The following is a 22838-nucleotide window of genomic DNA, read 5'->3' as shown; positions in this document are numbered from 1 at the left end:
TATATTTCTATAATATATTTTCCTTTATTGTGTTTCATTAACCCTACCACCCCTCCCCTAATTGGAGTAAACTAGTGAACAACAACACGTAGGCTTCTTCTTCCAGCTGTTACATGATATATACGTTGTTTTTAGTGCTGCCCTTCCTCTACCTTTAACCTCTCCCATCTATTTCTGATGTCCATCCAGTTCTATTTGCCATATAATTTTAACTGTGCTGTTTCACAAATGTTCTGAACCTATATACATTTTACAGACACAGTATATTTAGTTCTCTTGTTGTTATTAGTCCCAACCTTCAGCTCCATTCAATCCCTCCCATCTCCCTTAACACCATCCATATTGGATTTCTGTTTGCCATTTTTTTTCAACTGTGCTGTGATGCTTCATAACATTTCTGAACCTTTCTATTCTCATAGTTTCTACAGATTGTAAATTAAATATTTTTTTTTGGCTATAACTATTATATTATTGAGCGATTTGACTATGACTTTTCAAATCACCAAGTTATTGCTAATTCTTCAGCCATTTTTAATTTTTTATTTTATTTTACCTTTTATTTAAACAGGCAAGTCAGTTAAGAACACATTCTTATTTTCAATGACAGCCTGGGAACAGTGGGTTAACTGCCTGTTCAGGGGCAGAACGACAGATTTGTACCTTGTCAGCTCGGGGGTTTGAACTCGCAACCTTCCGGTTACTAGTCCAACACTCTAGCCACTGGGCTATGCTGCCGCCCCATTCCTGGACATGTGACCAAAACAAGATCCACAGACAGTTCCTTAGACTTCATGGTATAGTTTCTGCTCTGACATGCACTGTTGACTGTGCAACCTTATATAGACATGTCCAAACAATTGAATTGGACGGAAGTGCCCTCCAGTCAAGTTGTAGTGACATCTCAAGGATGATCAAAGGAAATTGGATGCACCTGAGCTCAATTTGGAGTTTCATAGCAAAGGTGTGTGAATACTTATGTAAATGAGCTGTTTCGGAATTTCACTTTCAAAAAATGTGCAAAAATATTTTCAAATTGGGCTATTGTGTGTAGATGGGTGATTTTAATATTTTAATTACATGTTCAAAATGTAGAATAAGTCAAGGGGTATGGATGCTTTCTGAAGGCACTGTAGGCCTATAGGGCTCTGGTTTAAAGTTGTGCACTATATAGGGAATAGAATGCCATTTGGGACATAACCATAGTGAGATGCTCATCGCTATCCCTTTAAAAATGGATGAATAAATAGAAAGCGTCACGAACAAGTGAGGTAGATGTAACGTTGTGCTCTGGGATATGTTCCCCTCCATCACTCCATGTGGTGATTTCTGCGGAAGGAGGCAAGGAGCCGTTGTGCATTGTAGCACAGATTAACATTAACGCGTTACTGTCATTGCTGATGGCGAAGGTAAAGTCTTTGACGAAGGCAGACACGTTAGACCTCTTTCTGCGTTCGTTCTCTTTTGATTGGCGGGTAGAAGAAGAGCGTTATGTGACACATTAGGGCGGGTGTGTGGGCGGGTGCACATGCACACAATGTGTGTTATTAACAGTGGCTGTATACGTTTAAGTATGATGTGCACGTATGTTTTGTGAGCAGGCAAAAGTGCTATAGGGCGTCATTAAATGTTCATTACGATTAGGGAAAACGATGCCTCTGTGCCTCCTGTTAGTTTGATTGAATAGGATGCTTGTCAAGGTAGTCTTTATTGATGGAGTAGCCCCACAGCAGTCGACGGATACCTAGGGATCTTAAAAACACTTCAACACACTGTTTGTTGGAGAGAATAAAGCCTTGAAACTGTTTTGTTTTTTTTACCACTAGAAAGAAAAAAAAGATATTTGCTCAAATAGCGGGATACTTTAGTTCGTTGTTGAATGCCACTGAATGTGTTTCACTGCTGATTTGTAATTCTTCCCCTTTAATCAAGGACTTATTTAGACCTGGGACACCAGGTGGGTGTTAATTATCAGGTAGAACAGAAAAGCAGCAGTAGTCCAGACCTCTGGACCTCCAGGCTGGATATAAATACCCCTACCATAGGCTTACACATTGTCAATGTAACATGCTTCACACTTACACAAAAGCCCCTGCACTACTTCATTTACTTTTGAAGGTATTTTCTAACTTTATGGAACAGCTAGAGAGAGAGAGAGAGAGAGAGAGAGAGGAAGGCAGTGGGAAACGATACAGAGAGATTGGGTCAAATGGTAGTAGGTTGTCACTGTAGACAGTTGTGCCAGAGGCTGCAGCATTACCGCTAGACCAGCCAGGCCACACAAAGGACCCTGTTTTCATCCTGTATTATCCCCCTTTATTGTAGGATGGTATCAGCATCGTCGATCATGCTTGTCACTTTTGCTGCACTTAACTATTTGTAGACGAGCAAACGCCTGCTTCATGATTGCATTTGGAATGGATTGCCGCATCAGAGTGGATATGGGAACTAACCTCTATTCTCCAGAGAGCCAGGTTTCCCTAGGGTTCTACCTCCTATATCCTGGGGCCCACTAAGACACATGATAATGGCCACAGAGGTGAGAGTTAAAGGGACAGCTCCCTTTATAAGAGGAAGTGTGTGTTATTGTTGTCTTCCTGTGTGTGTGTGTGTGTGTGTGTGTGTGTGTGTGTGTGTGTGTGTGTGTGTGTGTGTGTGTGTGTGTGTGTGTGTGTGTGTGTGTGTGTGTGTGTGTGTGTGTGTGTGTGTGTGTGTGTGTGTGTGTGTGTGTGTGTGTGTGTGTGTGTGTGTGTGTGGTCATTGATTTGCCTGCCCTCTCCCACTGTTTGCTGGAGTGTTATGAGGCCTGACCTTTCCATCCTGGCCCTAACCATTTACAGCTAAGCTTAGACCACACATTCATAAGATGCTTGTTTATAAATGCAATCAGGGAGAGCAGGGGAGGGAGGAGAGTGGAGGTGGGCTTTAGCTGAAATGATTGATGAGCATATCATGGGGGATTGTAATGATGTAGGGGGGTGTGTTTGTTTGTGTGTGTGTGGTGTGGGTAGGGGTGTGTGTTTGTAGATCTGCCTACGGTGTGTTTGCCTTTGTGATAGCTAAGGTGTAAGTGGGGGGCTGTGTGTAGAATCAAACCCTTAACCCAAGACCTCAGGGAAACAAGATCATAAGAGAATCTTTAATGTGTATCTGCGCTTGTGGTGTACAGGTCAGCTGTTTGGTCACCCACCCCTGCAATTGCTAATAACACATCCATAACTGCCCGACTTTGTGATGATTTGTTGTCGGGGTGCAGGATTTTCTTTTGCCTAAATGTTTCTGCTTATAATTTCCGCCATTTTGGTAGACTATTTGTTAGTCAACTTGTCTATAATTAGATACATGCAGCATATCTTCTGTGATTATGCTGCCCTAGAAGATTAAATAAACCCTTGCTCACCAGAATGTCATAAATCGACAATATTCAACAAAATCGACAAAAGCTTTGACAAAGGCCTTGAGGACAATACGTAAAGCTTAATAAAGAACAGTGAAACTGGTCAGAGCAGTGTGGGTTTGTCTTTCCTAAATCGATAGAATGAAATGAATGCTTCAATCTTCACAGAACAAAAATATAAACGTAACATGTAAAGTGTTGGTCCCATGTTTCTTGAACTGAAATAAAAGATCCCAGAAACTTTCCATACGCACAAAACATCTTAATTACACAGGTGCACCTTGTGCTGGGGACAATACAATTTCAATCTAAAATGTGCAGTTTTGTCACTCAACACATTTCCACAGATGTCTCAAGTTTTGAGGGAGTGCACAATTGGCATGCTGACTGCCGGGAATGTCCACCAGAGCTGTTGCCAGAATGTTCATTTCTCTACCATAAGCCAAGCATCGTTTTAGAAAATGTGGCAGGTCAACCAACCGGTCTCAAATGCAGACCATGTATATTGGGTCGTGTTGGCAAGGGGTTGGCTGATGTCAACGTTGTGAACAGAGTGCCCCATGGTGGCAGTGTGGTTATGGTATTGGCAGGCAAAAGCTACGGACAACAAACACAATTGCATTTTATCGATGGCGATTTGAATGCACAGAAATACTGTGAGGAGATCCTGAGGCCCACTGTAAGGCCTTTTTTTCTGCTTTCCCAGTCATGTGACATTTTTATTTATTTTTTATTTATCTGTTATTTTACCAGGTAAGTTGACTGAGAACACATTCTCTTTTACAGCAATGACCTGGGGAATAGTTACAGGGGAGAGGAGGGGGATGATTGAGCCAATTGTAAACTAGGGATTAATTAGGTGACCGTGATTGTTTGAAGGCCAGATTGGGAATTTAGCCAGGACACTGGGGTTAACACCCCTACTCTTACGATAAGTGCCATGGGATCTCTAATGACCTCAGAGAGTCAGGACACCCGTTTAATGTCCCATCTGAAAGACGGCACCCTACACAGGGCAGTGTCCCCAATCACTGCCCTGGGGCATTGGGATATTCTTTAGACCAGAGGAAAGAGTGCCTCCTACTGGCCCTCCAACACCACTTCCAGCAGCATCTGGTCTCCCATCCAGGGACTGACTAGGACCAACCAAATCCATAGATTAGGGCTTTTTTTGTTTGGACAGATTTAATTTACATTTACATTTAAGTCATTTAGCAGACGCTCTTATCCAGAGCGACTTGTAACTCAGTCAAATCTTTGATATTTTAGCATGTTGCGTTTTTATATTTTTTGTTCAATATAGTTGACATCAGTAAAGTTTTCTGTCATCTCTGCTTCTTTTGCGGAGCAAACATTACTGGCCCTCCCTTATCTTTATTTTAAACTCTCCATTTCGCAGCTTTTCTTTTATTGAAAAACACCGACATTGTCCTTTTTGCCTCTGTAGATTGACATGTACTTTTCCTGCCCATTCCCAAAAGCACTTGGCGATTAGCGTGTAGGCTATTTGGCACGCGTACACTTAGGCCCTGAAGCTTATAGGCTTACACACTAATGCCAGATAGCCTACAAATAATGGAAAAATAAACATCAATGTAGCCTATAAATAAATAAGTTGTACACGAACTATACATTTATTTAAAAAAGTATGTATCGTTTTCTCTTTATTCAACCCACCTGGCACTCACCTGACCTTCATCCACACAATATTTCATGACTCTAAACCCGCCTGCCCCACAGATATAACCACAGGGACTGCGGGTTGAACCCACACATCACTAATCCGCTTCTCGGGGAGACAAAGAAAAACAATGTCATATTTAGAACACCATTGTCTACCTCCTCCCCCTCTTGGAATCACACAGCTACAATTCTGTTATTGACTTGTTATGCAGAAATGCTTGGTATGTACACACACATTACATCATAAATGATTTTTAAAGGTTGTTGATGCAATGACACTTAATTAAACAAAAAGCACCTTCTTTACCACACAGCTAGGCTCCCCCGTAACGGCTGAAACACAGTAGTACCTTCTCCACACAGCTAGGCTCCCCCATAACGGCTGAAACACAGCAGTACCTTCTCCTCCACACAGCTAGGCTCCCCCATAACGGCTGAAACACAGCAGTACCTTCTCCTCCACACAGCTAGTCTCCTCCATAACGGCTGAAACACAGCAGTACCTTCTCCTCCACACAGCTAGGCTCCCCCATAACGGCTGAAACAAAGCAGTACCTTCTCCTCCACACAGCTAGTCTCCTGCATAACGGCTGAAACACAGCAGTACCTTCTCCACACAGCTAGGCTCCCCCATAACTGCTGAAACACAGCAGTACCTTCTCCTCCACACAGCTAGTCTCCTCCATAACGGCTGAAACACAGCAGTACCTTCTCCTCCACACAGCTAGTCCCCCTCCATAATGGCTGAAACACAGCAGTACCTTCTCCACACAGCTGGTCTCCTCCATAACGGCTCAAACACAGCAGTACCTTCTCCTCCACACAGCTAGTCCCCCTCCTCCACACAGCTAGTCCGCCTCCATAACGGCTGAAACACAGCAGTACCTTCTCCACACAGCTAGTCTCCTCCATAACGGCTGAAACACAGCAGTACCTTCTCCACACAGCTAGTCTCCTCCATAACGGCTGAAACACAGCAGTACCTTCTCCTCCACACAGCTAGTCTCCTCCATAACGGCTGAAACACAGCAGTACCTTCTCCACACAGCTAGTCTCCTCCATAACGGCTGAAACACAGCAGTACCTTCTCCTCCACACAGCTAGTCTCCTCCATAACGGCTGAAACACAGCAGTACCTTCTCCTCCGCACAGCTAGTCTCCTCCATAACGGCTGAAACACAGCAGTACCTTCTCCACACAGCTAGGCTCCCCCATAACGGCTGAAACACAGCAGTACCTTCTCCACACAGCTAGGCTCCCCCATAACTGCTGAAACACAGCAGTACCTTCTCCTCCACACAGCTAGTCCCCCTCCATAACGGCTGAAACACAGCAGTACCTTCTCCACACAGCTAGGCTCCCCCATAACGGCTGAAACAGCAGTACCTTCTCCTCCACACAGCTATTCTCCTCCATAACGGCTGAAACACAGCAGTACCTTCTCCTCCACACAGCTAGGCTCCCCCATAACGGCTGAAACACAGCAGTACCTTCTCCTCCACACAGCTAGGCTCCCCCATAACGGCTGAAACACAGGAGTACCTTCTCCACACAGCTAGGCTCCCCCATAACTGCTGAAACACAGCAGTACCTTCTCCTCCACACAGCTAGGCTCCCCCATAACGGCTGAAACACAGGAGTACCTTCTCCACACAGCTAGGCTCCCCCATAACTGCTGAAACACAGCAGTACCTTCTCCTCCACACAGCTAGTCCCCCTCCATAACGGCTGAAACACAGCAGTACCTTCTCCACACAGCTAGTCTCCTCCATAATGGCTGAAACACAGCAGTACCTTCTCCACACAGCTGGTCTCCTCCATAACGGCTGAAACACAGCAGTACCTTCTCATCCACACAACTAGTCCCCCTCCATAACGGCTGAAACACAGCAGTACCTTCTCCACACAGCTAGTCTCCTCCATAACGGCTGAAACACAGCAGTACCTTCTCCACACAGCTAGTCTCCTCCATAATGGCTGAAACACAGCAGTACCTTCTCCACACAGCTGGTCTCCTCCATAACGGCTGAAACACAGCAGTACCTTCTCATCCACACAACTAGTCCCCCTCCATAACGGCTGAAACACAGCAGTACCTTCTCCACACAGCTAGTCTCCTCCATAACGGCTGAAACACTGCAGTACATTCTCCTCCACACAGCTAATCCCCCTCCATAATGGCTGAAACACAGCAGTACCTTCTCCTCCACACAGCTATCCTCCTGCATTAGGGTACCTAGTCAGTTGTTATGCACCACTCTTAGGCAGGCCTACAATCTGAAGGCCATGTACCCTAAGTCTTTGTATGAACTGCAACCATTAACAACATGTGCAACAGACTCCATTACATTTAACTCTGGGTGTAAAATACAGAAGGGATCATGGTTTTCAGGGTACCAGAGTATAAGGCTGTATTTTGTTGGTAGAACTTGCAGCCTCACCTTAACAGTAAAGGTGAGCATGTCCTCACCAGTGGCAACATTCTGGTACATGGAATGGGAGACAAAGTGGTCAGCCCAGTGCAGAGCACCAAGTTTCCTCTGCAGCCTCAGGCCAGTCCAGTGCTGCTGTAGCTACATGCATCTGATACCGAGGAGTGTAGTCCTCGATTTAGGATGAGATGGTCCATCATGGGTGACAGAAGCCTCCACAACAACACAAGGGGTCTGCAACAACTGCATCAGAGGCAGTCGCGCACATACAGTCACACACACAGCTGGAAATGGATGCCTGTGTACTTAGCTGTGGGAGTTCCTAGCTGTGGGAGTCTGCCAGCTCCTCAGTAGAAACTGAGCCTGCACAACCAAGCCACGCCTGCCAGATCCAATTGATCCAATTTGAACTATCTCCTCCTAAACTGACACTGGAGATAGGAACGATTGAACCCCTCTGAGTGTTTTTGCGCTGACCCTGAAATAAATTAGCCTCTCAGACTTAAATGTAGTGTGACTGAATAAACAAAGACAATACATTCCTCAGAATCTATTTTTTTCTCTTTCTCTATCCCTATTCCATTTTGAAGGCTGTTATTTCTCCCGCAACTCTTTTTTTTTCTCGGTTTACTGATTCTCTTTCTTTCATCTCTCTTGCTACAGAATCGTCATCGTCTGTGATCGTTTTTATGGATACCACGACAACGCGGACTACAACGCGCCCGGCGGCGGTTTCCATGACGACCACGCCAACAACAAGCTCCACCACAACCACCAGGGCCTCTGCGACATCCCCCGTTGCCCAGCGACCGCACACCACCTCGACTACTCTGCCGCCGCCATTGCCGCCAGCAGAGGGCAATATCCCAGAGGGCAACACAAGGTCGTCCCCGTCCTCCAAGCTCCCCAACGTCGGCATTGAGTACTGTAACCCCATGATCATGTCAGACGTGTCCTGGCCCAAGACCAGACAGGGACTGGTGGCCAGGCAACCATGCCCAACTGGAACAATAGGTAATGGGTTTGTTCTACTTAATACTGTGGTTAGCCTGCAGCAGGATGGCATTTATTGTCATGAATCTTGACCTGGATGCATCTCTGCAGAATGGTGACTAGCTAGCACACCCACAAAGTTGTAAAATCAATTTAACCTTAACCAGACTGCTAGCCCTAATGCTTAACTCTAACCTTAAGACCAAAATGTCATCATTTTGTTTTCATTCATTTTTATGATATAGCCAATATCATTTAAAAAATCACTCAGTTCTGCCTCCAGGACAAGATTCATGATAATAAACGTCAACCTGCTACCCTGCGTCTGAAAGGACATATTCACTGGGACCTGGTAAAAGTACATAGACCACTATAGGCCTACGCCATGGTCGTGTACAGTTGGTGGTTGTCAAATATAGCAACTCACTATCCGAGGTGTAATTATCTGACAGTGTAACAAACATGTCAGTTTAATTGTCATATGTGTTGTCATATGTGTTGTCATATGTGTTATCATATGTGTTGTCATATGTGTTGTCATATGTGTTGTCATATGTGTTGTCATATGTGTTGTCATATGTGTTGTCATATGCGTTGTCATATGCGTTGTCATATGCGTTGTCATATGCGTTGTCATATGCGTTGTCATATGCGTTGTCATATGCGTTGACATATGCGTTGTCATATGCGTTGTCATATGCGTTGTCATATGCGTTGTCATATGCGTTGTCATATGTTTACGTGAATTATGGCATCAAACAAATGCCTAAAGCACTGTGTAGTACAGGGAACGTAGGGAATGTCTGAAGTATCACCAACATGGATTAGTGATCCCTGCGGGAATCAAACCCACAACCTTTCTATCGCCATGCTTTTACCAACTGAACCCACTGTATGGAATATTGAACATTATGGATAAGGATGCCAATGGCCATGAGTCTGGCCCTCAGAGACAAACCAGAATCCTCTTCGAGCTCCTGAATTGGCCCCCCAGGAATGAAGCTGATGGTAAAAGACTGAGCTTTCCCCTTAAATCTGATCTTTCTCACTGGGGGTGAATCTCCAAACGTAGTCATGCAGTTAACTCAATTAATCCTGAACCCCCCCCCCACCCACCCACCCCACCCCCCTTCAGTTTCCCCGTAATTTGTCGTCAAACACATTCTGCCGTTGATTTTCTCAACTCTGTACGGCTACCAATATTCAACTCCTTATGAAAGCATATTGAAGTGTGACGTTTGGCTCGCCTGAATGTTTCCCTGAATGTTTTCCTGAAGGTTATTTACAGGAATGTTCTGTTGTTTGTATGTATCCTCCCATATGCCTTATGTTCGACTCGCTGAGAGTAGAGAAGCTAAAGATGCCAACGGTACAGGGCGTATGGAACCAAGACGTGGAATCCTCCCCAGCGCTTCTGCAATCGCAGGAAACAAATTAATGAACACTAAAGTGTTGTTGTGTGTGTGCTCTTTAACGAGGACCAGGCGCTTACTGTAGTTCGTAAGGCGCCACGTCACTCGTTTCTTCGTCTCCTCCTGTGCCAACTGGTATCAGCTCAGGTCAAAATGAATGGATACCAACATATTAAGATCCAAGAAGGTCAAGCGCCTCTGACATTAAGTGAAATAGTTTTGAAGTCAATAGTAAGCATTGATCTACATGGAGAGAGTGATATCAAACAGAGATGGAAGAAATGCACGTGAATGTTGCCATTAGAATCCGTATCAATGTATTAGAAGATTTGTGTTGTAACATGGCGCCCACGTTGGCAAGGGTGTCAGTGGTTGTGTCCCAGTGCTGCTCAGGGCCCGTATTCAGAAAGTATCAACATTGAAGTGCTGAAATAGGGTCAGTTTTGCTGTTTAGATCATAACGAATAAGATTATATGGAAAGGAGTGGGTCCTGATCCTAGATCAGCGCTACTATTTTTAAGATACGTTTTGATCACAAGCCCAGAAGTATTGCAACCAGGTTTGGGGACGCTCATTACCTGGCGACACCATCCCCCGCGACGTGGCCTCTTGAACGCCTCTGCCGTACGGCACAACAAGAGGGACACAAAACCACCGAAGTAGAGGACGGCTTTGAGTTTCCTCACAGGCTGTCTTTGAAAGTTCCTTGAATCCCTACCATATCTCTCTCTCTCCAACATTCTCTCCCTCTCTCCATCTTTTCTGTCTCTCTCCCTCTGTTTTCTCTCTCTCTATCATTCTCTCTCCATCTTTTTCTCCCTCTCTCTCTCCCTCTGTTTGCTCTCTCTATCATTCTCTCTCCCTCTCTCTCTCCCTCTGTTTTCTCTCGCTCTATCATTCTCTCTCCGTCTTTTTCTCCCTCTCTCTCTCCCTCTGTTTTCTCTCGCTCTATCATTCTCTCTCCATCTTTTTCTCCCTCTCTCTCTCCCTCTGTTTTCTCTCGCTCTATCATTCTCTCTCCATCTTTTTCTCCCTCTGTCTCTCTCACTCTATTGTTGTCTCTCCATCTTTATCGCTCACTTTGTCAGGTTGAGGCCCATCTGATAAACCCATCAAACGTTAGGAAGTCCAAGGAGGACTGGGAAGGAAATTGTGTGTCAGTCACAGTTGATATCAGTTAATGTTAGCAGTCTGTCTCCCCCTCCTCTCTATATCCCATGGACATGTACCAATTGGAGACTAGTGTTTTTATTCCCCTGTCATGGAGTTGATAGTTTAAAAAAAATACCCAATTGCAGTTTATACACAGATTGAATATAAACATTATCAATGGCATAGCCCACATGGACTTGTCCTGTTTTCCTCTATCTGTACCCTTTTGAAATGCTGTGCATCCCAAATGGCACCCTATTCCCTTCATAGTGCACTACTTTTGACTAGGGCCCATAGGGGAGTGTGAGTTTATATAGACGCAATCACCGCTTATACGCAGAGTTAGTAAAAGCACTGATAGGGGCGTAGTCCCATTTTTAACGGACCCTTTTTCAGTAGCCCTGTGTGACCCAAAGGCCACACACACACACACACACACACACACGTCGCTCCACATCCCCGTCAGTACCAGTCGTCTCCCTCAGGCAGCATTAATTGACCTTTCGTAACGAACTCCAGGATTTCCGACTTAATTGGAACACAGTTTGGTGTATTTTTGCCAGGGGTTCAACTGTCGCACCCGTTTAACACACGCGGAGGTGCGCTGACTCTTAATTACTAGATTCACACACTATCCAATATACCTCTGTAGGCCCTGAAGTGCTACCACAAAAAGAAATGACTTCATTTAACACATAGATGACTTCATTTAACATGTAGATGACTTAATTTAACATGTAGATGATTTAATTCAACGTGTAGATGATAAAACCAGTCGATTACATTAATTTCTTAACATCCCCAAATATATTTATTTTAACATTTAAGTTGAATTGGTTTTAAGGACATGGTAGTTTGATTGGGAAATGGATATTTCAGGGGCAAAGTCGTGACATGCACATTCATACGGACAAACACCAACAGATTATATGAGGATGAACAATGAAAATACAGACGAAGCAGTTGAGAGAAACAGTCGTTTCGAAGCATGTGTCTCACAGTGGAATAGTTTTTTTTCTACCCTGGGGGATTGTTGGGTAACTGAAGCATGGTCTTCAGATTAGTGTTGAACCCCAGTTCTGCCCTCAACTCTCCCCCTCCAGACATACGTTCAGGGGACCAACCTTTTTGTTTTCTTACCAACATGGTAATTGTCATTGGTAGCATAGCGTTAATCCCCAGGGACAGCTTTGATATATGCTCTACTGCCTCTAACTCTGAGTGTTGTTTTCTTCCACAGGCGTGGCCATGTATCTGTGTATGGGGCCCGAAGGATACTGGGACCCCCAAGGGCCCGACCTCAGCAACTGTACGTCCCCGTGGGTCAATGTCATCACCCAGAAGGTAATGAGTCCCTACTTACAGACGCACGCACACTCGCGCATGGACACACACTTTGCGCTTGGCAATTCACACTTGTTCACTTGGCAACAATGGAAACTTCTTCGACCAAGGGGATACGACGCCCATCCTCTAGGACAGGGCCACTGTGTTCCACTGGTTTTCTTTGTCGCTGCTGAGAAGAACATAGTCAATTAATGTCCACTCACTATAGACCCAAGAACCACAGTTGAAAGTAGCTGTCTTAGAACACTCCTTATAACACTCCTCCCTACTGCATTGAGTTCACAATGTTGGCCAATACACCCACTACCCAATTGTGCCATTTTCATTAGGCCCAGTGGGGTCTCTCTCATTCCCCGAACAAGAGTTACTCAAAGAGCTCCACGCATTCTGTGTTTAAATCTATAATGGAGAGGCACTCACAGAATATGTGGTTATTGCAGCTACAGCAGTAGCTGCAGTAGTACTAGTAGCATCACTATCCCTGTTTATGAAATGCATCGGATCTCAAAAAACTCGCAGGAGCCCGAGGCATGCGGGCAATAACACTTATAATCCACTCCAGAGCGGCAAATCGCAGCCCCTTAACCAAACAGTGCTTTGTGGATATGGATTCACAGGTGGCTGAGGTAAAGAGCGAGAGAGAGAGAGAGAGAGAGAGAGAGGAGGGAGGTAAAGAGGGAGCGAGAGAGGGGGAGGTAAAGAGGGAGCGAGAGAGGGGGAGGTAAAGAGAGCGAGAGAGGGGGAGGTAAAGAGGGAGCGAGGGAGGTAGAGAGAGAGAGCGAGAGGTAGAGAGAGAGAGCGAGAGGTAAAGAGAGAGAGCGAGAGGTAAAGAGAGAGAGCGAGAGGTAAAGAGAGAGAGCGAGAGGTAAAGAGAGAGAGCGAGAGGTAAAGAGAGAGAGCGAGAGGTAAAGAGAGAGAGCGAGAGGTAAAGAGAGAGAGCGAGAGGTGGAAAGAGAGAGAGAGCGAGAGGTAAAGAGAGAGAGCGAGAGGTGGAGGTATAGAAAGAGGTAGAGAGAGAGGGAGGTAGAGAGAGAGGGAGGTAGAGAGAGAGGGAGGTAGAGAGAGAGGGAGGTAGAGAGAGAGAGAGGGAGGTAGAGAGAGAGAGAGGGAGGTAGAGAGAGAGAGGGGGAGGTAGAGAGAGAGAGAGAGGGAGGTAGAGAGAGAGAGAGGGAGGTAGAGAGAGAGAGAGGGGAGGTAGAGAGAGAGAGAGGTAGAGAGGGAGGTAGAGAGAGAGAGAGAGGGAGGTAGAGAGAGAGAGCGAGAGGTAGAGAGAGAGCGAGAGGTAAAGAGAGAGAGGAGAGGTAGAGAGAGAGAGGGAGAGGTAAAGAGAGAGAGCGAGAGGTAAAGAGAGGGAGGTAGAGAGATAGAGAGGGAGATAGAGAGATGGTAGGGAGATAGAGAGGGAGGTAGAGAGGGAGGTAGAGAGGGAGGTAGAGAGGGAGGTAGAGAGGGAGGTAGAGAGGGAGGTAGAGAGGGAGGTAGAGAGGGAGGTAGAGAGGGAGGTAGAGAGGGAGGTAGAGAGGAGGTAGAGAGGGAGGTAGAGAGGGAGGTAGAGAGGAGGTAGAGAGGGAGGTAGAGAGGGAGAGAGAGAGGGAGGTAGAGAGAGAGAGGGGAGGTAGAGAGAGAGAGAGAGAGAGAGAGGTAGGGAGGTAGAGAGAGAGAGGTAGAGAAAGAGGGAGGTAGAGAGAGAGGTAGAGAGAGAGATAAGAGGGAGGTAGAGAGGGAGGTAGAGAGAGAGATAGAGAGGGAGGTAGAGAGAGAGAGGAGGTAGAGAGTGAGAGGGAGGTAGAGAGAGAGAGGAGGTAGGTAGAGAGAGAGGGAGGTAGAGAGTGAGAGGGAGGTAGAGAGAGGGAGAGGGAGGTAGAGAGAGAGAGAGAGAGAGGGAGGTAGAGGTAGAGAGAGAGGGGGGAGGTAAAGAGAGAGAGGGGGAGGTAAAGAGAGAGAGGGGGAGGTAAAGAGAGAGATGGGGAGGTAAAGGGAGAGAGAGAGAGAGGGAGGTAAAGCGAGAGAGAGAGGTAAAGAAAGGGAGGTAGAGAGAGAGAGAGAGAGCAAGAGAGAGGTAGAGATGGAGGTATAGAAAGAGGTAGAGAGGGGAGGTAGAGAGAGAGAGGGGGAGGTAGAGAGAGGAGGAGGGGAGGTAGAGAGAGAGAGAGGGAGGGGGAGGTAGAGAGAGAGGGGGAGGTAAAGAGATGGGAGGTAAAGGGAGAGAGAGAGAGAGGGGGTAAGCGGAGAGAGGTAAAGAAAGGGAGGTAGAGAGGGAGAGGGAGGTAAGAGAGAGGTAGAGATGGAGGTATAGAAAGAGGTAGAGAGGGGAGGTAGAGAGAGAGAGAGGGAGGTAGAGAGGGGGAGGTAGAGAGAGAGGGGGAAGTAGAGAGAGGGGGGAGGTAGAGAGAGAGGGGGAGGTAGAGAGAGAGGTAGAGAGAGAGGGGAGGTAGAGAGAGGGGGGAGGTAGAGAGAGAGGGGGAGGTAGAGAGAGAGGGGGAGGTAGAGAGAGAGGGAGGTAGAGAGAGAGGGGGAGGTAGAGAGGAGAGAGGGAGAGAGGGAGGTAGAGAGAGAGAGAGGGAGGTAGAGAGAGGGGGAGGTAGAGAGAGAGGGAGGTAGAGAGAGAGAGAGAGGTAGAGAGGAGAGAGAGAGAGAGAGAGGGGAGGTAAAGAGAGAGAGGGGGAGGTAAAGAGATGGGGAGGTAAAGGGAGAGAGAGAGAGGGGAGGTAAAGCTAGAGAGGAGGTAAAGAAAGGGAGGTAGAGAGGGAGAGAGAGAGCAAGAGAGAGGTAGAGATGGAGAGAGGTAGAGAGGGAGGTAGAGAGAGAGGGGGAGGTAGAGAGAGGGGGGAGGTAGAGGGGGAGAGGGAGGTAGAGAGGGAGGTAGAGAGGGGAGGTAGAGAGCGGGAGGTAGAGAGCGGGAGGTAGAGAGCGGGAGGTAGAGAGCGGGAGGTAGAGAGCGGGAGGTAGAGAGAGGGAGGTAGAGAGAGGGAGGTAGAGAGAGGGAGGTAGAGAGAGGGAGGTAGAGAGAGGGAGGTAGAGAGAGGGAGGTAGAGAGAGGGAGGTAGAGAGAGGGAGGTAGAGAGAGGGAGGTAGAGAGAGAGGGAGGGAGGTAGAGAGAGAGGGAGGGAGGTAGAGAGAGAGAGAGGGAGGTAGAGAGAGAGAGAGGGAGGTAGAGAGAGAGAGAGGGAGGTAGAGAGAGAGAGAGGGAGGGAGGTAGAGAGAGAGGGAGGGAGGTAGAGAGAGAGGGAGGGAGGTAGAGAGAGAGAGGGAGGTAGAGAGAGAGAGAGGGGAGGTGGAGAGAGAGGGAGGTGGAGAGAGAGAGAGGGAGGTAGAGAGAGAGAGAGGGAGGTAGAGAGAGAGAGAGAGGAGGGAGGTGGAGAGAGGGAGGTAGAGAGAGAGAGAGGGAGGGAGGTAGAGAGAGAGAGGGAGGTAGAGAGAGAGAGAGGGAGGTAGAGGAGAGAGGGAGGTAGAGAGAGAGAGAGAGGAGGAGAGAGAGAGAGGAGAGAGAGAGAGAGAGAGAGGAGGTGGAGAGGTAGAGAGAGAGAGAGAGGTAGAGAGAGAGAGAGGGAGAGAGAGAGAGAGAGGAGAGGTGGAGAGAGAGAGAGAGGGGAGGTGGAGAGAGAGAGAGGGAGGTGGAGAGAGAGAGAGGGAGGTGGAGAGAGAGAGAGGGAGGTGGAGAGAGAGGGAGAGGTAGAGAGAGAGAGAGGGAGGGAGGTAGAGAGAGAGAGGTAGAGAGAGACAGAGGGAGGTAGAGAGAGAGAGAGAGGGAGGTAGAGAGAGAGAGAGGAGGTAGAGAGAGAGAGAGGGAGGTAGAGAGAGAGAGGGAGGTAGACAGAGAGAGGGAGGTAGAGAGAGAGAGAGGGAGGTAGAGAGAGAGAGGGGGAGGTAGAGAGAGAGAGGGGGAGGTAGAGAGAGAGGGGGAGGTAGAGAGAGAGAGGGAGGTAGAGAGAGAGAGAGGGAGGTAGAGAGAGAGAGAGGGAGGTAGAGAGAGAGAGGGAGGTAGAGAGAGAGGTAGAGAGAGAGGGGAGGTAGAGAGAGAGGGGAGGTAGAGAGAGAGAGGGAGGTAGAGAGAGAGAGGGAGGTAGAGAGAGAGGGAGGTAGAGAGAGAGAGAGGGGAGGTAGAGAGAGAGGAGAGGGAGGGAGGGAGGGAGGTAGAGAGAGAGAGAGAGAGGGAGGTAGAGAGAGAGAGGGGGAGGTAGAGAGAGAGGGGGAGGTAGAGAGAGAGGGGGGGGGGTAGAGAGAGAGAGGGGGAGGTAGAGAGAGAGAGGGGGAGGTAGAGAGAGAGGGGAGGTAGAGAGAGAGGGGGAGGTAGAGAGAGAGAGGGAGGTAGAGAGGTAGAGAGGGAGGTAGAGAGGTAGAGAGGGAGGGAGGGAGGGAGGGAGGGAGGGAGGGAGGGAGGGAGGGAGGGAGGGAGGGAGGGAGGGAGGGAGGGAGGGAGGGAGGGAGGGAGGGAGAGGGAGGTTGGTAAGAGAGTGGGATGGAAAAGAGAGAGAGAGGGTAAAGAGATTGAGAGGGGGTAAAGAGAGAGTGAGAGGTAAAAAGAGAGTGAGAGGTAAAGAGAGAGTGAGAGGTAAAGAGAGAATGAGAGGTAAAGAGAGAGGGAGGTAGGGAGAGAGTTAAAGAGGGAGAGAGAGTTAAAGAGGGAGCGACAGGGAGGTAGAGAGAGGGGGAGGTAGAGAGAGGGTGAGGTATAGAGAGTTAGAGGGGGGTAGTTAGAGAGAGGGGGTAGAGAGACAGGTGGAGGTGGAGGTAGAGAGAGAGGGGGAGGTAGGGAGGGAGGGAGAAGTAGAGAGAGGGGGAGGTAAAGAGCGAGAGAGAGGTGGATGTAAAGAGGGGGAGGTAAAGAGCGAGAGGGGGAGGTAAAGAGCGAGAGGGGGAGGTAAAGAGCGAGAGGGGGAGGTAAAGAGCGAGAGGGGGAGGTAAAGAGCGAGAGGGGGAGGTAAAGAGCGAGAGGGGGAGGTAAAGAGCGAGAGGGGAGGTAAAGAGAGGGAGGGGGAGGTAAAGAGCGAGGGGGAGGTAAAGAGCGAAAGAGAGAGGGGGAGGTAAAGAGAGGGAGGGAGAGGTAAAAAGAGAGAGGGAGGTAAGAGGGAGTAAAGAGAAAGAGGGAGATGACGAGAGAGGGAGGGATGTAAAGAGAGAGGGATGTATGTAAAGAGGGAATGGGCTGATGTTTTGGGTGTCAACTACAGCTCAGTTCCATTCCTTTGAAATCGATATGGAAATGATTCTCTTCTGTTCTATCCTCTACCATAATGTCGCTCTCTGTTTCCTGACTCAAATTCTTAGTCTATTATAGAATGCATCTCGCACGAAAGCAGCACAAAACTTGACACCTATACACTTTTCCCCTATGTACATACTTGGTGGGAGTGACTATCGGAATATGGATACATTTTTAACAAAAGTGTTATTAATCTTTATTACGCAAATTAGGCATGAGCGATGTGCCTGTCATCCCTCGTTGTCGCTGTGGCGACAGGGAATTTAAATGGAGATCAACCTGTCAGGCGTCCCAGAATTCCGTCTGGCGCTTATTTTCACACCACTGTCCCTGGTTCTTCTCATTAACAGAAAGACGCAGAGAGATGAACTCTGAGAGAAAGAGACTGGAATGGAGGGAGAGAGGCTGAGAGAGAAGGAGTGATTGGGATAGAGATGGGGAGGCTGAGATATAGCGGTGACAGACCTCACTTTTTCTTACTTTGGCCATAGCTGTTCTTATTAAGATGGAGAGAGAAACCGAGAGGAAGAGAAGGGGGGAGAGAAGAAGAGAGCTTCTCTACACTCCACACACTGTCCACACAGGGTCGGGGTTCTCGAAGAAAGGCAAATTAAGCCGGTGTAATTGGATCTGCTAATAAACACAAGAGGCAATGATTGCAAGGGATGGCCAAGTAAATCATGTGAGACCCTTTGCCGTGGACACCGCAGTCTCTCCATAATGCTTCCATTCATTCCTTTTATAGTACACTACTTTCAACCAGAGCCCTACGAAATCTGTTAAAAAGTTGTACACTACCTAGGGAGTAGGGTGTCATTTGGGACATAGTCCCAGACTTTGACTCCTACAGTGCATTTGGAAAGTATTCAGACACTCCGCCTTATTCTGATATTGATTTAAATGTATTTTTATGTCATCAATACGCACACAATACCCCATAATGAGAAAGCATAAACAGGTTTAAGAAATGTTAGAAAATGGATAGAAAACCCCCCCCTGAAATATCACATTTACATAAGTATGGATGGGAAGCTTCACTGTGCAGTTATTTTCAGATCTCTCCAGATATGTTTGATTGGGTTCAAGTCCGGGCCCTGACTGGGCCACTCAAGGACATTCAGAGACTTGTCCCGAAGCCACTCCTGCGTTGTCTTGGCTGTGTGCTTAGGGTTGTTGCCTTGTTAGAAGGTGAACATCTGCCCCAGTCTGAGGTCATGAGTGCTCTGGAGCAGGTTTTCATCAAGAATTCTGTACTCTGCTCCGTTCATATTTCCCTCGATCCTGACTACTCTCCCAGTCCCTGCCACTGAAAAACATCCCCACAGCATAATACCTCCATCACTGTTCTTCACCGTAGAGATGGTTTCCTCCATACGTGACACTTGGCATTCAGGCCAAAGAGTTCAATCTTGGTTTCATCAGACCTGAAAATCTTGTTTCTCATGGTCTGAGAGTCTTCAGGTGCCTTTTGGCAAACTCCAAGTGGGATGTCATGTGCCTTTTACTGAGGAGTGGCTTCCGTCTGGCCACTACCATAAAGGCATGATTGGTGGAGTGCTGCAGAGATGGTTGTCCTTCTGGAAGGTTCTCCCATATCCACAGAGGAACTCAGGAGATCTGTAAATGTGACTTGGGTTCTTGTTCACCTCCCTGACCAAGGCCCTTCTCCCCTGATTGCTCAGTTTGGTCGGGAGGCCAGCTCTAGGAAGAGTCTTGGTGGTTCCAAACTTATTCGATGTAAGAATGATGGAGGCCACTGTGTTCTTGGACTTTCAATGCTGCAGACATTTTTTGGTACCCTTCCCCAGATCTGTGCCTCGACACAATCCTGTCTCGGAACTCTACGGACAATTCCTTTGACCTCTTGGCTTGGTTTTTGCTCTGACATGCACTGTCAACTGTGGAAACGTATATAGATAGGTGTGTGCCTTTTTCAAAATGATGTCCAATCAATTGAGTTTACAACAGGTGTAGTCCAATCAAGTTGTAGAAACAGCTCAAGGATGATCAATGGAAACAGGATACACCTGAGCTGAATTTAGTCTCATAGCAATGTGTGTGAATACTTATTTAAATAAGGTATTTAATTTAAAAAAACATTTTTTATACATTTGCAAAATAAAAATTGCTTTGTCATTATGGGGTATTGTTTGTAGATTGAGGATTTTTTTAAAAATTGAATCCATTTTCGAATAAGGCTGTAACACAACAAAATGGCGAAAAAGCCAATGGGTGTGAATACTTTCCGAATGTACTGTATGTATGAAATATCGTAGGAAAGAAGTGCATCATCCGCGAACACAGCCGACTAAACACAGATGTCTGACTTGGTTAGACTCCTAAACATGGCCCAGAATATATGTAGCCCAAATGCTCTCTCTTGGTCTTCACTAAACCCGAGGCTAATCGAATGCAGGAAGCTATAAGTGTTCTAAAAATAGAGGGACCGTAGGAAGAATAGCAGACCTTCGGAACCGTGCTCCAAATCAGATCCAACCTCACCTCTTCAATGTCCCTGTTGAATTTACTGTATATCCAGATTTGAAATGTCTTCAAACTGTGTTTAGCACTCTAATTTTGACCAGATTAAATGTTCTTTCTGAACGGTAGTCAAATCTCCTGCAAATGAAAACATTTCCCATTTGAATGGAACAGGTGTTATTCAATTAAATGTCTGGGTAGTAGAAACAAAGAAAGCGAAACACAAAGTTATTTTTTTCGTAATCCAATTCAAGATAAATTAAAAGCACAGAAACACATTGCACTATGAAATGAGACTCCTCTAGACATCATTAGGCCTCTCTGCTTGGCAGATTTATATGTTGTAATTTAAAAACCAAGAGACACGACGACTACAAAGCGGTTGCTAGTTTGTGGGCAAATGGAGACTCTTCGGAGACAGTCTCATCCATGGCTTGAGGGGATGTTTTATTAAATTGTTTCCCTCAGAAAATGTAAATAGGTACTCTCTCCAACCAAGTGGCGTACATAGGGAATGATTTGTGGTTGTGCTTTGAAAACATTTGTTTCTCTTCCTCCGGAGTCTAAATAAAGAGCTGCTACATGCAATACAACAACAGACTGAGAGAGAAAGAGAAGGGGGGAGGATAAGTTGATTGGTATAAGCAATATGGTGTAACTTCCACCTAGTGAGGCAAGGTCGAGCTATTATCAGATTGATTACAAATGTCAAATCATCTCAGATCTCCACAGGTGCATAAGGGCGTGGGGTTTAGGGGATGATTTGGGATTGGGCCAGACAATCTGAGCTCGAGAGGGGGGATTATTGAGGATAAGAAGAAGAAAAAAACTGATTTCATACCTAAAGACCGCCAAAGTGAAAGACTGGAATGATCAATGTTGTTTTTTTTGCCAAAAGATCTCGCCAAAGCACGGTCACGACAATCACAGAAGTTCTCTAGACAAAGTTCATTTCAAACAGGCGTCATCCTCCGTGTGTGACATGTCTTCCCCCTAAAGCTAGCAGCCATTAGTTTCACGCTGCCTATAGACTTTTAGGGGAGACTTGTCTCGATAGTTGACTTCATAATTGTTTCCTGATAGTCTATTAGCCCCCGTGTGCATTCAATTAAACATTTCCTCATTTCCTCACTATTCAATTGCAGGCGATAGTGATATAATCAGGGAATCTGTACATGCTAAACATTATTTTCTAACTTCAAACATTTTGTATAATGCCATTTGTCATGTTTGAAATGTGTATATTGAAAATAATAAGTTCAATGCAGAGTATGTGTTTAGATACAGGGAGACGGGTGACTGTAGGATTGTATTTATTTATGATGTAACAGTGTTTGACTTTGTCACAAATTTGAGACTGGAATGGATTTGGTTCTAGCCACTTTAAATCAAATCAAATAGCATAAAATAGTATATACTCATACACTGGTCATTCAGCAACATTGAATGAAATATTGAATCCTCATATTATAGATTTGAACCAATCATATTACACACCGGCCTATTTTCTTCCCCTCGAGGACCCCGTTATTAAGCCAAATAGTGATAATTCTGCGCAAAACCTCCAATTTAGACCGGGACAACTGGGTTCATGTTTGGCCAGCCCATCTGTATTTGCCCAAACTGCCCTATGGCCAGTCCGTTGGTACTATAGCTACATAGCATGATAGTCAGTGGTTAATTGCATACTATGTATGTGTCAATGTGAATATGTGTCTGCCATCATGATTGGTTAAATATGTGTATGTTGTTTTTCCAGCTCAAAGCAGGAGAGACTGCAGCCATCATTGCCAGGGAGCTGTCGGAGCAAACTAAGAGTAACCTTCAGGCAGGGGACATCACCTACACAGTCAAGGCCATGGGTCAGCTTGTGGACCTACTTGACGTGCAGCTGAGGAACCTTACCCCTGGAGGCAAAGATAGTGCAGCCCGCAGCCTCAACAAGGTAGGTTTCTACCTCCAGTCTGGGAAAAGCAATGGCCGTGTCATTTCCTTTCCTCGTCTCCTTCCCTTTGGGACTCGTTGATTTGACAGATTGTGACAGGCGAGAGCAACTTAAACAGTAGGGTTTCCAACCTTTCGCTTCACCTATCCAGATTGTTCAGCTCAATGGTCCACCCTGGACACAGGATGAAGAAAGGAGGATATATATGAGAATTGATTCATAGCCGAAGGAGGAACTGACTTTATTCACCTTTCTTTGTTTCCTTCAATCTCTGAAACTTTCCTTTTCACCGGTGGAGGCCAGACAAGGATTTCAAGCCAGTCAAACCTGAACTGTGGGCATTGTTTTAATGATCTGTACTCCGGCCACAACACTGTCATACCAAATTATCTCCTGCATTATTTCTCGCATCTAGCGATCTGCCCGGCCCTCAAAAAAAATGATAATCTACAAGCAGCCAAACGCAGGGGGATATCTTAACAGCATCACCACATAGGCTTTTCTGCTTTATATTAGCAAAAGTCCGTTGGGGTTATAACTAATTATAACAGCAAGCGCGTGGGTAGGATTATTCCAAAGTAGGTAGACTTTTTAAAGAGGTCATAGGGATATTCCAGGCACGTCTGAAGCGGTTCTCATGCCATGCTCGTTTCTTTCTAATGACAGAGGAAATGTATTAAACATAGCTGTTTTCTAAACCCAAGAGTGCCTGAGTTTTTTTTGTAGCCCCAACCTAATGCAATTATTCCCAAATTCACAGTTGGGTACACATAGGGGCACTCAGGCAACGTGACG

At 46.4% G+C, this 22838-nt stretch overlaps 1 protein-coding gene across 18 annotated transcripts in view; it reads left to right on the top strand.

Moving 5' to 3' along the window:
- Nucleotides 1-22838, top strand: part of adgrl3.1 (adhesion G protein-coupled receptor L3.1) — a 329225-nt gene that overhangs the window by 211229 nt on the left and 95158 nt on the right. For all 18 annotated transcript variants that reach the window (XM_046328067.1, XM_046328082.1, XM_046328081.1 and 15 more), the window contains 3 exons: nucleotides 8173-8523; nucleotides 12308-12411; nucleotides 21858-22043. In XM_046328067.1, the coding sequence (XP_046184023.1) occupies nucleotides 8173-8523; nucleotides 12308-12411; nucleotides 21858-22043 (641 nt within the window). The remainder of the gene's footprint in view (nucleotides 1-8172; nucleotides 8524-12307; nucleotides 12412-21857; nucleotides 22044-22838) is intronic.

This window comes from Oncorhynchus gorbuscha, linkage group LG25, assembly GCF_021184085.1.
Source record: "Oncorhynchus gorbuscha isolate QuinsamMale2020 ecotype Even-year linkage group LG25, OgorEven_v1.0, whole genome shotgun sequence".
Lineage (NCBI taxonomy): Eukaryota > Metazoa > Chordata > Actinopteri > Salmoniformes > Salmonidae > Oncorhynchus > Oncorhynchus gorbuscha.
The sequence above is the reverse complement of the archived record's forward strand: the minus strand, read 5'-3'. Positions and strand labels throughout refer to the sequence as shown.